Source organism: Hylobates moloch, unplaced genomic scaffold (genome assembly GCF_009828535.3).
Source record: "Hylobates moloch isolate HMO894 unplaced genomic scaffold, HMol_V3 SCAFFOLD_2, whole genome shotgun sequence".
Lineage (NCBI taxonomy): Eukaryota > Metazoa > Chordata > Mammalia > Primates > Hylobatidae > Hylobates > Hylobates moloch.
Window position 1 is genome coordinate 140,402,559 of NW_026652277.1, and position 17,692 is coordinate 140,420,250.

The 17,692-nt window shown below is 36.9% G+C and overlaps 1 protein-coding gene across 10 annotated transcripts in view; it reads left to right on the forward strand.

Annotated features, from left to right (window-relative positions):
* Positions 1 to 17,692, forward strand: part of PKIB (cAMP-dependent protein kinase inhibitor beta) — a 230,635-nt gene that overhangs the window by 178,414 nt on the left and 34,529 nt on the right. For 9 of the 10 annotated variants that reach the window (XM_058435535.1, XM_032157999.2, XM_032158023.2 and 6 more), the window contains one exon: positions 230 to 296. The exons of the other annotated variant lie outside the window; for it this stretch is intronic. In XM_058435535.1, coding sequence (XP_058291518.1) covers positions 230 to 296 — 67 coding nt within the window. The remainder of the gene's footprint in view (positions 1 to 229; positions 297 to 17,692) is intronic. 10 annotated transcript variants of the gene reach the window in all.

Sequence of the window (17,692 nt, forward strand, 5' to 3'; positions counted from 1 at the left end):
AATCTTGGGAATTAATAACTGTTATTTGAAATAAGGTCCTTTTGACTTTTAATAGAAAATTTTATGTTTGAATTAGAGGTTCGGCTTTTCCCAAGAAAGTCAGGCAAGTCGTGATGTTTACCAGTTTTAACTAAATATTTTAAAAAGCCAAAAGTAATTAAAATTTGATTAACTGAATTGCCACCTTTTCTGGTTCTTCATAGTTTTTTTTTTTTTTTTTAATTTGCAGGAAAGAAAGTTTATCAGAATTTTTTAAACCTGTCTCAGAAATAACAACATATTTTAATCAGAGATTTGTAAGTATCCTTTTCTTCTTTATTTAGGAAATTATATATTGATTTTGTGAAAGAAATGGTTGCTACCGTAAAACACTTGACAGGAAATGGATATTTAGTCTGAAGTGGCATGCAAAATTTGAATGAGAGTAATACATATGCAAAAATCTACCACTCCTCAAACAACAAAATAAATAAACCAAAGCCTCAATTAGAAAACCTTCACCAAGTCTATCCATAGCTCATAAATATTTGGTTTATTCTTTGGACATTTCTCTTTGATGATGTCTTTTTCATTATCTTTTTTCCTTTTGTGAAAATACATGTATGTCTACATATTTTAGAGAGTTTGTCACATCAATGAGAAGGAAGAAAAAAAGAGGTCCACAGGAAAGGGAAGAAATAGTATTCTGTTAAAAGTTAATATGGCTATTCTATGACCACTTTTGGTGAATTTTTTTAAAAAATCAAAACTAGGTCTCATAATACTAAGGTCCATGCAGTTTCATCATAGTTCTGAAAGGCCTGTTATTGTCCTATACCCAAAACTGATCAACTCAAGAATGAGGAATCTAGGAGATTTTTTCTATTTTAATTTACCAGAGTTCAAGACAAGCACACATTTTCACAAACAAATATTTTATTAGATAAATTTAGAAGAACCTGTAAGTGAAAAAAAATTATGTTTTATTCCCTGAAAAAAAATCATGTCTAATGAAGTTTTATTACAGCACTAAAGCAAATAATCAGCATATTGAATTTAAGAACACAGAGTTGATGGTGTAAAGCAGCAGTCCCCGACCATTTTTGGCACCAGGGACTGGTTTCATGGAAGACAATTTTTCCACGGACTTGGGGTTGGAGGGGATAGGGGTGGTTTTGAGATGATTCAATCACATTATATTTATTGCACACTTTATTTATATTATTATTACATTGTAATATATAATGAAATAATTATACAATTCATCACAATGTAGAATCAATGGGAGCCCTGAGCTTGTTTTGCTGCAACTAGATGGTCCTCTCTGGGGTGATGGGAAACAGTGACAGATCATCAGGCATTAGATTCTCATAAGGAGCATACAGCCTAGATCCCTAGCATACACAGTTCACAATAGGGCTCATGCTCCTATGAGAATCTAATGCTGCCACTGATCTGACAGGAGGCAGAGCTCAAGTGGTAATATGAGTGATGTGAAGTGGCTGTAAATACAGATGAAGCTTTGCTTGCTCACCTGTTGCTCACCTCCCGCTGTGTGGCCCACTTCCTAACAGGCCGTGGATTGGTACCCAGCCCATGGCCCAAGTGTAAAGAAGATTAGTAAAGTCAAGTCATGCAACTGAAGTCTGGAGCTGAGTGGGCTCTTCACTAGCTGTATGAGACCTTGGACAGCATAATTCTGGGGTTCTCAACTATAAATATTTGTGTTTTAGGGTTGTTGACTAAAATGATGACTACCCTAGATCATTTTATGATTCCAGGATATCATTGAAACATTGCTGCTTAGTAGTTAACAGTCACTTTATCTTGGTTAACTATTATTATTATATGACATTAACATTTGTGTAGTAGCTAATAAAACTGACCAACGGGAAGTGAGATATATTTCTATCTTGCTTCATCAGATAAGACCTCAGCAATTGTTTAATGAAAAGGTGTATTAAATGTTTAATTACACATTTTGAAGCAATATAGGCTGTTTCATAGCTTTGTGGCATTAGTTTTCAGTTTCATTGCATACATTTATTAATCTTGTGATTCTGGGTAAGTTGCCTGAACTTCCTAACACTTCAGTTTGTCAGTAAAATGAGGGTAACAATTCTGATATCACAAGATTGTCTTTGAGCTTAAAGGAAATGAAAAATACAATATAAATATTAACAATGACATTAACCTATACTGTACCCATGCTTTCCTGTCTTTACTACATTGTTTTATAGATCTTGAGGTTTTGTCCTTGTAAAGATTTCATTTGCAAGCATATATATGCTATGTTATGGATGATATTGGTATTTATAAAGTCACTGGAAGAATTGCTATAATGCAGATTCTTGGCCACACTTCCAACTATTAACAAGTATCTTAGATAACTCTTATGAAAGTAATTCATAAGTTAATCTTTGAGAAATACAAATTTTCCTTTAAAAATGATCCCCAAATCAAAATCGAAGGGGAGCTTTGTAAAAAATACACATTTCTAGGGCTCTATCTTGGAGCTCCTGATTTAGCAGCAGGGCTGAAGCAAGGCCTTGGAACTTGTTTTGTTTTTTTTTTTTAAAAAAAACCTGCCTCATTGATTATACTACTTTGAAAATTCCTGCTTTACAGCCTCACTGCATCGCTAACTTTTGGTTGAAGAAGGTTAAGTCTATGCTGCTTACCATATATGGAGGAGGGGATGTAGTCAGGCTTGTGTGCTTCTGCTAGTGCAGATCAAGAATGAAAAGGATGAGTTTGGATTGTCTGCAGTGCATACATTGAGATTGACTGTCTTCTCACCCTTGGCTATGTAGCTGCTTTAAGTAAATCCATATGTCAAGCCCATAAATTTCAGATTTCCTGAACCAGAAAAGACTGTTGGAAATCATCTAGTTCAAATCCCTTATTTTGCAGAGGAGCGAATTAAACTCAGAGATTTGCTCCAAGGCCCCTGGAGAAGACCAGGACTAACAGTTGGATTCTTGCCCCAAGCTTAGTTTCATTTCTATCACAATTGAATGACTCTAATTCTGCCATTTTAGGAACCTATGCTACTTGTGAAACCAGCTTTCCTTCCTTCCTTCCTTCCTTCCTTCCTTCCTTCCTTCCTTCCTTCCTTCTTTCTTTTTTATTTTGAAATGGAGTCTTGCTCTGTCGCCCAGGCTGGAGTGCAGTGGCGAGATCTTGGCTCACTGCAAGCTCTGCCTCCTGGGGTCTCGCCATTCTCCTGCCTCAGCCTCCCTAGTAGCTGGGACTACAGGCACCCGCCACCATGCCTGGCTAATTTTTTGTAGAGACGGGGCTTCACCGTGTTAGCCAGGGTGGTCTCGATTTCCTGACCTCGTGATCTGCCTGCCTCGGCCTCCCAAAGTGCTGGGATTACAGGCATGAGCAAAACCAGCTTTTCTAGTGCTGACTTCAGGCTTCCAGCATAGGCATAGAAAGTGCTCTTAACTGTCCAGCTCTATGAAAGTGAGAGCATCTTCCTTTCCAACTCCAGTTCTCTGTCCTGAATGAAAAGAGGCAGGAGGGCCACTGAGGGATTGCTCGTACTCACCTGGACAGGACTTCTATTCCTATAGTTGCACCATTTTCTCTATTGCCTTCTTGATCTTTGTGTTAGCCAGAGCCAGGCCTTTTCTTAAATTCTGTATCTCCAGAAGGCAGAGCCATTATCTTAGTTTGTTTCTTTTTTTTAATACTTGCATCTTTCTGTTTTGTTTTGTTTTGCTTTTTTGTGGCACGTCTTTACTTGCCCTAATTTGGACATTTTTCAGCTCTGGAGTGCAATTAAGTTCAACAAATACTCAGTGCTTCTCTGTCCAAAGAGCAGTCCTGGGTACTAGAGATGTAAAATGAATCCAGTATAGTACTAGTTTCAAAAGCATTCACAACATCATGAGAAATGAGATAAGTATGAAAATTGCTGCAGGAATGTTTGCAAGTGCCACAGGAGCACAGAAGCCTGACTTCCACTTACTAGGAGAGTCAAAGAAGTCTTTGGAGAGGAGGTGACATTGATCTGTTTGAGGTGCAAAACCATAACCCACAATATAAACGTACAACATTTTGAAACCACATGAAAATAATGTATCTAAGTCTTAATAAAGAGAGCAAATGCAATGCAGATAAATAAGCCTGGTGTCAGCATGATGAAGGAAGAGGGACATTGCAACACGTGGCGGGAGGCCCGTGTCTTCTCACACCAATGCCTCCAACTTGTGTGACTCTTGGCGATCCAGTCAGACTCCTGTGGCTACAGGCAATCCTACATACTTGGGATACCATCAAGTGAAAAAAAAGTGCATCCCAAACAAGGTGTTATCTCTGCCAAAACTTCAGTTTTGAGTAGTTGTAGCCCAAGTGAAGAGAAGCCTTGGAGGAAGAGCATTTCAGCCAGGAGGAAGCACAAATGTGCAGTGACCTGTGTTTGGAGGTGAAAGGGAGTATGTCTGAGAGTTGTAAGTCCGGAATGAAGGGTAGTTTCTTTCAACTGCTGGACCGGAGGGGAGCAGAGGAGCAGCAAGAGAGAAGCCTGGGAAGTAAGCAGAGTGTATTTTGTGAAGTGTGTTACAGGTCATGTTAAGAAATTGGGTGAGCTTTTCCGGTTGTAAGGGGATGGCCGAAGAGCTGAGATGGTAAGATTTGCTGGGCTGTTGTCAAGTATGGATGAGAGTGCAAAAACTGAGGCAGGAAACTCAGCGAAGAGGATCATCTAAGCTAGAGAGGCTGGTGATCTTGGGTAGTGAAAGAGGATGAGAAAAGCAGTCCATCCACAGATTTAAAACCTATTTAGAGACTAGAGTTTATGTGACTTGATCATGGAGGGTGAGGGAAAAGGATGCCTCCTGGGTTTCTGGAGTGGATGTACAGTGGTATTCACTTGCAGGAAAATCCAGGAGGAGGAACAGGTTTGAAAAGGAAGGTGATATTTCTAAGCCAAGGTGATGAGATCAGCTGATTTGTCCTGGGGCTCTTCAATATTAACTGGCTTTCCACATGCTGAGAGAATCACGTACATTGTCACACTTCATCATCTCAGTTGTGAGAGGTATTCTTCTGTGAACTCCAAAGAGGTGGAAGGTGAGGCTTCCAGAGCTTAAGTGCCTTGTTTAAGGTCCCTTAGATAATAGGGAGAGGAGCCAAAAGTTCAGAACAGATTCTAAACCAAACCACATGTACCTTCTATTATAGCACTCTGCTTTCTTTTTTCCTTTGACACATATAATTCTGTAAAAATAGGTCAATTGTAGAACACAAATAACTTTGGACTTTATGGATTGTTAAATAGAACACATAAACTCTACTTTCTATAGAAGGTTTGCTGAAAAATCAATTCACAAAGGCTGAGTAATTGGAGAAAAGGCATACAAATTTATTTAACATGAATACACAGGAGCCTTCAGAATGAAGACCCCAAAATACAGGGGCAATTTTTCATTTTTACGCTTAGGTTCAAAAAAGTATGGATTGCCATATAGAAATATGATTAGACAGGCCGGGCGCGGTGGCTCACGCTTGTAATCCCAGCACTTTGGGAGGCCGAGGCGGGCGGATCACGAGGTCAGGAGATCGAGACCATGGTGAAACCCTGTCTCTACTAAAAATACAAAAAAAAAAATAAGCCGGGCATGGTGGCGGGCGCCTGTAGTCCCAGCTACTCGGAGAGGCTGAGGCAGGAGAATGGCGTGAACCCGGGAGGCGGAGCTTGCAGTGAGCCGAGACTGCGCCACTGCACTCCAGCCTGGGCGACAGAGCAAGACTCCGTCTCAAAAAAAAAAAAAAAAAAGAAATATGATTAGACAAAACTGGTATGATCTCATGCTAATAGTCTGACTGGGGAAACCCAGCAAGGTCTGTCAGTCTAGATTCTTCTGGGCTGCTCTAAGCATGCATTCTTTCCTTCTGGATTTGGGGGAGGACCCTCTCTGAAATGGAGGGGATCTTCAGACCTATGGTTGAATGAGTTAGATAATTTCTTTATGGCCAGTTTTTACACAGAAAAGGAGAGGGAAGATTAGAGTAATATATTTAGGTTTCATGGCTGGCTTTGGAAAAAGAAGGGATTCTGATTTCTGCGACCTGCCTTGGGGAAGAGGGATTCTAGCCTCAGGGGAGAATGGGACTGCCAGACAGGAAGGTAGGCCAAGATCAAAGAAAAACTTTTGCTTCTGAGGCTGCTTCTGAAGTTTTCACTTTGAGGTATTGCTTTCTGAGCTCCAACATGTCTGAGTTACCACCATCCCTCAGTTGAAATACTGCAATTGCCTCCTAACTCATCTCTTGAACCTACTTTTCCTCTTTTCTAATCTATTCCATTTGCTGTAGCCAAAATTAACTTTTTAAAATTCAGTTTTGATTGTCATACTATCACTTAAAATCCTTCAATGACCTCCTGTCACTGTTAGGATAGAATAAATTCTTAATATGTCTAAATGCTATGGCCCCTACTAACTGACCCACTTCATCTTGTGTCTATCTTTCCCTTCTTCCCTTTGCTCTGGCCACACTGACCTTCCTTCAGTTCCTAAAATGTGCTTGTCTCTCCTGCATGAAATACTCTTTTCCTACCTCAATACCAGTTAACTACATTTCTTCCTTCATATCTCAGTTCATACTATCAATGAGCCAGGTCCTGATACGCTCACATAAAACCTTGTAATTTTTTTTTATCTAAGACTTACCACATTTTGGAATTATATGTGGATCTGTGTTAATAGTTTTTATAATGTTTTTTCTCATCCATTGGAGTTCATTAAAACAATTATAAAACTGGGCAGGCATATGATTGGCACTCAACAGATATTTTTCAAATGAATTAATATATTCATAAGTGAATAAAAATGACTTTGGATTAGCTAATTTATATTTGATCATTTGTTTGGTAAATTACTTTTTAGAATTCAGAAAAAGAACATTTCTTTTATACCTATAAAATAAACTGAGTTTCGCTCATATACAATATTGTTTTATTATACTCCAATGATGCAACATTTCCCCTGGTATTACATTGTAATTGCGTTTCTCCTTCTGAAGTCAATTTTCTTTTGCTCAATAAATGAAGATGATTCAAACAGCAGAGGGATAATTACCTAATTGACATTTTTTGGATTAACCAATTAAGAAAAAACAATTAAAACTTGGAAATGGCAACTACAAAGATCAATATATCACCATTTAGTGTACCAAGGAAAGAGAAAAATATGTCATAATTTACTTTAAATGTCACAGCTTTATTGCACTTGCTAATTAAATGATGCTTTTCCATCCCAGCCACACTGAAAATGATTTAGAATTTTCAGGAGTGATGTTTAATTATTCCCTCAAGAATGATTTTCTACCATGTGACTGTGCACCATGTAACTAATGAGGCTTGGATGTGGCTTAAGAAACGATGCACTAATGTGTCAGCCTACAGCCCTCAAGTGGTGATGTGCTATCAGTGCTCAATATTCGTTCCAGAACTCAGGACTGAACAACTGATTGAACTGTGGGATGGAGTCTAGCATGAGAAATTTCTACATCCTATTTTCCAGATATATTGCTGAGGCCCTCTGGGATTGTCTACTGCATGTAGACAATCATATTATCTAGGCTTTCAATATCTATGAACCACCTGAGAGAAATAGATTAGATAAACACTAACTTTTTTTTTTTTTTTTTTTAGCTCGAATAGTCTATAATTCTAAATGGAAGAAGTTGGGAGTTAAAGACAGGTGGAGGAAGGCTTATGAGTTAAAGAGTAAAATTATACTTGTTACAGGACACAGTTGTGTCAGGGGGCTGGCCAGTAGGGCCATGATTTATGATACAATTCAATGTTTGCCAACATGGGGGTCCTGGTCTCCTAGGATTCTATAGAATTATTAGAGGAGTCCACAAAGCCATGTGTCTATGTCTAAATAAATACTGTCACATTAATGCTACCATTATCTAAATGTACATAGATTATTTTGTAAAAAATAATTTATTTAAAGTATATAATTCACAAAAATGCTTTTTTGTTACATATATTCTGAATCAACAGATTATCTAAAAACTGTAGGTTTTTTCAACTTGAGGGGTTATTTTGGCATAAAACCTCGATAAACATAGTTGTAACTTTTATACCTCAGGATATGCCATATTTTTTAGTACTACCCATACAGAGTGTTTCTGACAACCCTCAGATTCTATGACTCTATCCTGGCTGCTGCCCATCACCTCTCATCTGCTGCTCTGGTCTCTCTGCTCTCTTCCAAAGAGAGACTTCTGCTGTCTTCCAAAGCTTCTTGAGCCTGCTACAGTTCTCTCTGGTCTACATCCTCCTGGGATTGTTCTCAGCAATTTTACTTTATTGTCCAAAGCAGAGACATCACTAGGAGATTATGGTGCATAGTAAACTTTACCAAGCCTTGAGGATAACATGAGAGAATTACAGTGCAGAAATGGGAAACCTGGAATTGGTTATTTAACATCATTACTAGAGTTCATTAGTTGGGCCCATTCACAAGGGTCCCCAGTTGATTGGCTATTTCCTTACTTTGTAACCTGTTTCAGATGTCTGCTCATCTCCCACAGGCAAGGTTGATTTAATTATGTGCTGCCTCCCTGGAATCGAGTCAATAATTCTCTCTGCACATAAATCAGTACACATTATGATTATTAGAATTTGGCAGTTATGGAATTCAGAGCCTGTATTGGGCTGTTCTTACATTGCTATAAATACCTGAGAATGGATAATTTGTTAAAAAGATTTAATTGGCTCATGGTTCTACAGACTGTACAGGAAGCATGGTGCTGGCATCTGCTTGGCTTCTAAAGAGGCCTCAGGAAGCTTCCAATCATGGTAGAAGGCAAAGGGGGAACAGTCATGTCACATGGCAAAAGGAGGAGCAAGTGAGAGAGAGTTGGATGGGTAGGTGCCACACTCCTAAATTACCAGATCTTGACGGAACTCACTATTAGGAAGAGAGTACGAAGCCATAATTCACCACCCATGATCCAAACACCTTCCACCAGGCCCTGCTTCTAGCATTGAGGATTACAATTCAGCATGAATTTGGATGGGGACAAATATCCAAATTACGTCAGACCTCAATGAGTACACTTTGAAATCACATCAATAAGGAACTTTTATCATTCAGAATATTATTGTTCCAAAGTGGAATTCTCATTTAACCAAGTCTCCTCTACCCCAACAATCTACTCCCAAGCAAGATGGCTTTACCAATGTAGTAAATCAGTTTTTTCATAAAGGCTTAAAAGAACACAGACTGACTTCTAAGCAAGACTCAAGGGCAAGAAATGTACATGTCTTTCCCTAATAGACCTTACAATCAGAAACTTTCCCCTAAACTAACAGTAAGACTATGACATGATCCAGCCATCACACTTCTGGATATTTATTCCAAAGAATTTAAATCAGGATATTAAAGAGATATTAGCACTCCCATGTTCATTACAGCACTATTCACAGCAGTCAAAATGTGAAAACACTCAATTGTTCACCAATAGATGATTGGAAAAAGAAAATGTGGTATATTTACACCTTTAAAAAGAAGACAATTCTATTAAGTATGACAACGTGGATAAACCTTGAGGTGAAATAAGCCAGTCACAGAAAGACAAATGCTGCATGAGCTCACTTACATGAAGCACTTTAAATAGTCAAATTTGTAGAAGCCAAGAGTGGAATGATGGTGGTTGCCAGGAGATGGCAGAACAAGGAAATGGGAAGTTACTAATCAATAGGCATAAAGTTTCAGTAAACCAAAATGAGTAAGCTCTACAGATCTGCTGTACAACATTGTACCTTAGTCAACAGTACTGTATTCTACACTTAAAAATTTGTTAAGCACGTAGATCTCATGTTAAGTGTTATTTTTATCACAATAAAATAAAAATTGGGAGGAAAAAAAGCCTTTCCCCTAAGCACAATAAAGACCTATCCCTCAAAGAAGGACATCAGAAAATCTACCTTTCTCTTCCACATCTCCCCCAAACAGAGGCTGGGCCTTTTACATTTACAAATCACACCACCATGTCCACTAGTAATCTGATATTAGAAACTGATGTTTATTCTTGAAAAAAAATTATAGAAACCACCATTATCTTATAAGTTTGCCCTAGAAGTCCAGTGACATGAGCTTTAGACTGGATTTTCAAATTAATCAGATGATTAGTCATACCAGCAATCTGGTCTCCTATACACATCTTTGAAAATAGAGCTGCTTTTTTGTTTTTAGTTTTGTGTTGTTTATTAATGAGCTGATGATTAAAATTCCTTCTAGCTCCAAAATTCTCAGATATCTACAAATTACACATTGGTTGTCACTTGTTTTGTTTTCCTCTTGACTGCTTTTAATAGCATTGATTAATTTGGCTTTGCATCAATTCTCTTAAGCTGTAAAATAAGAAAAATAAACTGGATAAGGTATGCTTTGGTCAAGGTCAGATACACATGTGAGTCTCTTATGTAAAATGTACATTGCAATCTTAAAAATTAGTCTATTGAAACATTTCTATAAATTTTTTAAATTCAGAAAACACATTTATTAATCTTCTTCCAGCTGCTAAACTTCTCAGATTATTGAAAATGTGTTATGAAAAGTTAGTCACTTGCCCCCAGTCATAGACAGTGATAGAATTAGGAACTGGATCCTATCAGTATCTTTAATTTAATAAATGAGATCATCATGAATTAAAGGGGGAGATTGTGCCAAAGCGTAGGTAATACCAAAAAGCTGCAGTTTTAAAAAGACTAAAAATTCTATTGGCATTTATAATTACTACAGTGTATATAAGCAATAGAGATAAGAATGACCCAATTTGTATTTCCCAGATAAATCTCAAGGCAAGTTTTAAAAAGGATTAAAAGAAAGAGAAGAATCTTAGGTTCAAACGAGTTTACATCATGCATAAACACAGCAGCAAAATGCCCATTCTATTTGGCCTCAGTTGGACAACTGCCTATGAAAAAAAGAAATACTCAAAGAAAATTCTGCTGTCACTGAGCCAGCTTTTTAAAATTAATTAATTAATTAGTTAGTTTTTATTGGCTTTTTATTTTTAATTTTTGTGGGTACATAGTAGGTGTATATATTTATGGAGAACGTGAGATATTTTGATACAGGCATACATCAGGGTAAATGGGGCATCCATCACCTCAAACATTTATCCTTTGTGTTAAAAACAATCTGATTACACTCTTTTAGTGTAAAATATAAAATTAAATTATTATTGACTATAGTCATCCTGTTGTGCTATCAAATACTAGGTCTTATTCTTTCTATATTTTTTTGTACCCATTAACCATCCTTTACTACCATCCCATCACTACCCCATGATCCCCTTCCCAGCCTCTGGTAACCATCCATCTGCTCTCTGTCTCCGTGAATTCAATTGTTTTAATTTTAGCTCCCACAAATAGCTGAGAACATGCAAAGTTTGTCTTTCTGTGCCTGGCTTATTTCAATTAACATAATGTCTTCCAGTTCCATCCATGTTGTTGCAAACGACGGTATCTCATTCTTTTTATGGCTGAATAGTACTCCATTGTGTATATGTATCACATTTTCTTTATCCATTCATCTGCTGATGAACACTTAGGTTGTTCTAAATCCTAGCTATTGTGAATAATGCTGCAGTCAACATGGAAGTGCAGACCTCTTTGATATACTGATTTCCTTTCTTTGAAGTACGTACATTGCAGTGGGATTGCTAGATCATATGGTAGCTCTGTTTTTAATTTTTTGAGGAAACTTCAAAGTGTTCTCCACAGTGGTTGTACAAATTTACATTCCCACCAACAGTATATGAGGGTTTCCTTTTCTCCTCATCCTCACCAGCATTTGTTATTGCCTCTCTTTTTAATAATAGCTATTTTAACTGGAGTGAGATGGTATCTCATTGGTTTCTATTTGCATTTCTCTGATGATGAATGATACGGAGCACCATTTCTTATACCTGTTTGCCATTTGTCTTCTTTTAAGAAATATTTTTTTCAAATCTTTTGCCCATTTTTAATTTTTTTTTTTTTTTTTTGAGAAAGGATCTCACTCTTTCATCCAGGCCTGAGTGCAGTGGCATGATCATGGCTCACTGCAGCCTTAACTTCCTAGGCTTAAGCAATCCCCCCACCACGCCTTCCAAAGAGCTGGGGCAACAGGCAGGTGTCACTATGTCCAGATAACTTTTTTAATTTCTGTAAAGATGGAGTCCCAGTAGATTGTCTTTTGAACTCCTGTGCTGAAGTGATTCTCCTGCCTCAGCCTCCCAAAGTGCTGGGATTACAGGTGTGAGCCACCACATCCAGCCTTTTTTGCCCATTTTTAATCTAATTATTAATTTTTTCCTATAAAGTTGTTTGAGATCCTTATATATTTTAATTATTAATCTCTTGTCACATTGGTACTTTGCAAATATTTTATCCCTTTCCGTGAATTATCTCTTCACCTTGTTGATTGTTTCCTTTCCTGCGAAGAAGCTTTTTAACCTGATGTGATCTCATCTGTCCATTTTTGCTTTGGGTGCCTGTGCTTGTGAGTTATTACTCAAAAAATCTTTGCCCATTTCAGTATCCTGGGGAGTTTTCTCAATGTTTTCCTTTAGTAGTTTCGTAGTTTGAGGTCTTAGATTTAAGTCTTTAATTCATTTTGGTTTGATTTTTGTGTATGGCAAGAGACAGGGGTCTAGTTTCACTCTTCTGCATATGGATATCCAGTTTTCCTGGTACCATTTATTGAAGAGACTATCTTTTCCTTAGCATATGTTCTTGGCACCTTTGTTGAAAATGAGTTTACTGTAGATGTATAGATTTGTTTCTGGGTACTTTATTCTGTTCCATTGGTCTATATGTCTGTTTTTATGCTAGTAGCCTGCTGTTTTGCTTACTATAGCTCTGTAGTATAATTCGAAGTCAGGTCATGTGATTCCTCTTGTTTTGTTATTTTTGCTCAGGATAGCTTTGGCTATTATTCCGGTCTTTTGTGATTCCATATACATTTTAGGATAGTTTTTTCTATTTCTATGAAGAATGTCATTGATATTTTCATAGGGACTGTATTTAATCTGTAGATCGCTTTGGGTAATATGGACATTTTAACATTATTGATTCTTCCAATCCATGAACGTGGAATATCTTTTCATTTTTTGTGTCCTCTTTAATTTCTTGTGTCAGTGTTTTAGTTTTCATTGTAGAGATATTTCACTCCTTTAGTTAAGTTAATTCCTAGATATTTTAATTTTAGCTATTGTAAAGGAAATTACTTTTTTGATTTCTTTTTCAGATTATTAAATCTTGGCATAAAGAAATGCTACCAATTTTTGAATGTTGATTTTGTATCCTGATATTCTACTGAGTTTATCAGTTCTAATAGTTTTTGGTGGAGTCTTTAGATTTTTCTAAATGTGAGATCATATCATCTGCAAACAAGAGTAATTTGACTTCTTTCTTTCCAATTTGGATGTCCTTTTTTTTTTTATTTTATTTAATGGCTCTAGCTAGGACTTCCAGTACTGTGTTGAATAACAGCAGTGAAAGTTGATATCCTTATTATATTCCAGATCTTAGAGGAAAGGCTTTCAGTTTTTCCCCTTTCAGTGTAATACTAGCTGTGGGTGTGTTACGTATGGCTTTTCTTATGTTGAAGTATGTTTCTTTTGTATCTGTTTTTCGAGGGTTTTTGTCATGAAAAGATGTTGAGTTTTATCAAATGCTTTTTCAGCATCAATTGAAATGATCATATGTGTTTTGTCCTTCATTCTGTTAATATAATGTATCACACTGATTGATTCATGTATGTTGAACCATACTCACATCCCAGGGATAAATCCCAGTTGGTCATGATGAATGAAACTTTTAGTGAATAGTTGAATTGGTTTGCTAGTGTTTTGTTGAAGATTTTTGGATTGATATTCCTCAGGGATATTGGTGTGTATTTTTCTCTTTCAGGTGTGTCTTTGTCTGGTTTTGGAATCAGGGTAATATTGGCATTATGGGATGAATTTGACAGTATTCTTTTCTTCTGTTTTTTTGGAATACTTTGAGTAGGATTGGTATTAGTTCTTCTTTAAATGTTTGGTAGAATTTAGCAGTGAAGCCGTTGGGTCTCAGGCTTTACTTTACTGGGAGACTTTTTATTATGGCTTCAGTCTTGTTACTTGTTATTGGTCTGTTCAGGTTTTGTATTTCTTCATGGTTCAATCTCGATAGATTGTATGATAGATTGCATGTCTAGAAATTTATCCATTTCTTCCAGATTTTCCAATTTATTCCATATAGTTACTTATAGTAGCCACTAATGAGCCTTTCTTTTTTTTTTTTTTTTTTTTGAGATGGAGTCTTGCTCTGTTGCCCAGGCTGGAGTGCAGTGGCGCAATCTCGGCTCACTGCAAGCTCTGCCTCCCAGGTTCACGCCATTCTCCTGCCTCAGCCTCCTGAGTGGCTGGGACTACAGGCACCTGCCACCACGCCCAGCTAATTTTTTTTTATTTTTAGTAGAGACGGGGCTTCGCTGTGTTAGCCAGGATGGTCTTGATCTCCTGACCTCGTGACCCACCCACCTCAGCCTCCCAAAGTGCTGGGATTACAGGCGTGAGCCACCGCGCCCGGCCGATCCTCTCAATTTCTGTGGTATTGGTTGTAACATCTCCTTTTTCATCTCTAATTCTATTTATTTGGGTCTTCTCTCTTTTTTTCTTAGTCTGGCTAAAGGTTTGTCAATTTTGGTTATTTTTCTAAAAACCAAATTTTCATTTGATTGATCCTTTGTGTTATTTCTTCATTTCAATTCCATTTACTTCTGCTCTGATGTTTATTTCTCTTCTTCTACTAATTTTGGGTTCAGTTTTTTCTTGCTTTTCTCGTTCTTTAATATGCATCATTGAGTTGATTACTTGAAATTTTATTCTTTTTTGATGTAGGTGCTTATTGCTATTAACTTCCCTCTTAGTACTGTTTTCATGAATTCCATAGGTTTTGGTATGTTGTGTTTCCATTATCATTTGTTTCAAGAAATTTTTCAATTTCCTTCTTAATTTCTCCATTGATCTACTGATCATTTAGGAGCATATTGTTTAATTTCCATGTGTTTGTATACGTTCCAAAATTCCTCCTGATTTCTAGTTTTATTCCATGGTAGTCAGAGAAGATGCTTGTATTATTTCAATTTTTAAAATGTTTTAAGACTTGTTCTGTGGCCTAACGTATGGTCTATTCTTGAGAATGTGCAGTATGTTGAGGAGAAGAATGTGTATTCTGCAGCTGTTGGATAAAATGTTCTGTAAATATTTATCAGGTTCACTTGGTCTATAATGCAGATTAAGTCCAATGTTTCTTTGTTGATTTTCTGTCTAGCAGATCTGTCCAATGCTGCAAGTGGGATGTTGAAGTCTCAAGCTATTATTATGTTGGGAGTCTATCTCTCTCTCTAGCTCTAATAATATTTGCTTTATATATCTAGATGCTCTAGTGTTGGATGCATATATATTTAAAATTGTTATATCCTCTTGCTTAATAGACCCCTTTATCATTATATGACCTTTGTTTCTTCCTATAGTTTTTGTCTTGAAGTACATTTTGTTTGATATAAATATAGTTACTCCTGCTCTTTTTTGGCTTCCATTAGCATGGAATATCTTTCTCCATCCTTTGTTTTCTGTCTATGTGTGTCTTTATAGGTGAAGTGTGTTTCTTATAGGCAACAGATCATTGGGTCTTTCTTTTCTTCTTTTTTTTTTAATCCATTCAACCACTCTGTGTCTTTTTATTGGAGAATTTAGTCCATTTACATTCAATGTTACTATTGATAAGTAAGGACTACTCTTGCCATTTAGTTGTTTTCTAGTTGTTTTGTGGTCTTTTCTTCTTTCCTGTGTTCCTTTTAGTGAAGATGATTTTCTCTGGTGGCATAGTTTAATTTCTTACTTTTTATTTTTTTGTGTATTTGTTGTATGTTTTTTGATTTCAGGTTACCATGAGGATTACGAATACTATCTCATAACCCATTATGTTAAACTGATGATAGCCTAACACTATTGCATAAACAAACAAACAAGCAAAAAGAAAATGAATAAAAACTCTATACTTTAACTTCCTCTTCCTGCTTTTTAAGTTTTTGATGTTTCTATTTATATCTTACTATACTGTCTATGTCTTGAAAGGTTGTCTCAGTTATTATTTTTGATTGGTTCACCTTTTAGTCTTTCTACTTAATATAACAGTAATTTACACACCACAATTTCAGTGTTATAATATGCTATATTTTTCTGTGTGCTTATTAGTACCAGTGAGTTTTGTACCTTCAGGTGATTTCTTCTTGCTCATTATCATTTTTCTTTCTGATTGAAGAACTCCCGTTAGTATTTCTTGTAAGACAGGTCTGGTGTTGACGAAATCCTTCAGCTTTTGTTTGTCTGGGAATGTCCTTATTTCTCCTTCATGCTTGAAGGACTTTTTTTTTTTTTTTTTTTTTTTTTTGCCAAATACACTATTCTGGGGTAAAAGGTTTTTTTCCTTTAGCACTTTAAGTATGGCATGCCACTCTCTCCCGGCCCTAAATTTTCCACCGAAAACCCTGCTGCCAGACATATTGGCGCTCCATTATATGTTATTTGTTTCTTTTCTCTTGCTGCTTTTAGGGTTCTTTCTTTATCCTTGACCTTTGGGAGTTTGATTATTGAATGCCTTAAGGTAGTCTTTCAGTTAAATATTCTTGGTATTCTATAACCTTCCTGTATTTAGATATTGATATTGTTGTCTAGGTTTGAGAAATTTTCTATTATCTTTTTGAATAAACTTTCTACCCCTGTATCTTTCTCTACCTACTCTTTAAGGCCGATAACTCTTAGATTTGCCTTTTTGAGGGTATTTTCTAGATCTCGTATGAGTGCTTTATTCCTTTTTATTCTTTTTTCTTTTGTCTGCTCTGACTGTATTTTCAGATAACCTGTCTTCAAGGTCACTAATTCTTTCTCTGTTTTATCAGTTCTGCTATTAAGAGACTCTGATGCATTCTTCAATATGTCAATTTTATTTTTCACCTCCAGAATTTCTGCTTGATTCTTCTTAATTATTTCAATCTCTTTGTTACATTTAACTGATAGAATTCTGAATTGGTTCCCTGTGTTATCTTGATTTTTTTTTAACTTTCCTCAAAACAGCTATTCTGAATTCTCTGTCTGAAAGGTCACATATCTCTTTTTCCCCAGGATTGGTCCCTGGTGCCTTATTTAGTTCATTTGGTGAGACCATGTTTTCCTGAATGTTTTTGATGCTTTTGGATGTTCATTGGTGTTTGGGCCTTGAAGAGTTAGGTATTTACTGTAGTCTTCTCAGTCTGGGCTTGTTTTTACTCATCTTTCTTGGGAAGCCTTTTCAGGTATTTGAAAGGATTTGGGTATTGTGACCTAAGGTATATCTGCATTACAGGGTACCCCAAGCCCAGTAACACTGTGGTTCTTGTAGGCTTGTAGAGGTACCACGTTAGTGGTGTTCAATAAGATCCAGAAGAATACTCTGGATTACCAGGCAGAGACTCTTGCTCTCTTGCTTTACTTTCTCCCAAACAAACAGAGTCTCCCTGTCTGTGCTGAGCTGCCTGGAGCTGGAAAGAGGGTGACACAAGCACCCCTGTGACCACCAGTGCTGGGACTGCTCTGGGTCAGATCTGAAGCCAGTGTTGCATTGGGTCTTGCCCAAGGCCCGCTGTAACCACCCCCTGTCTATAGCCTA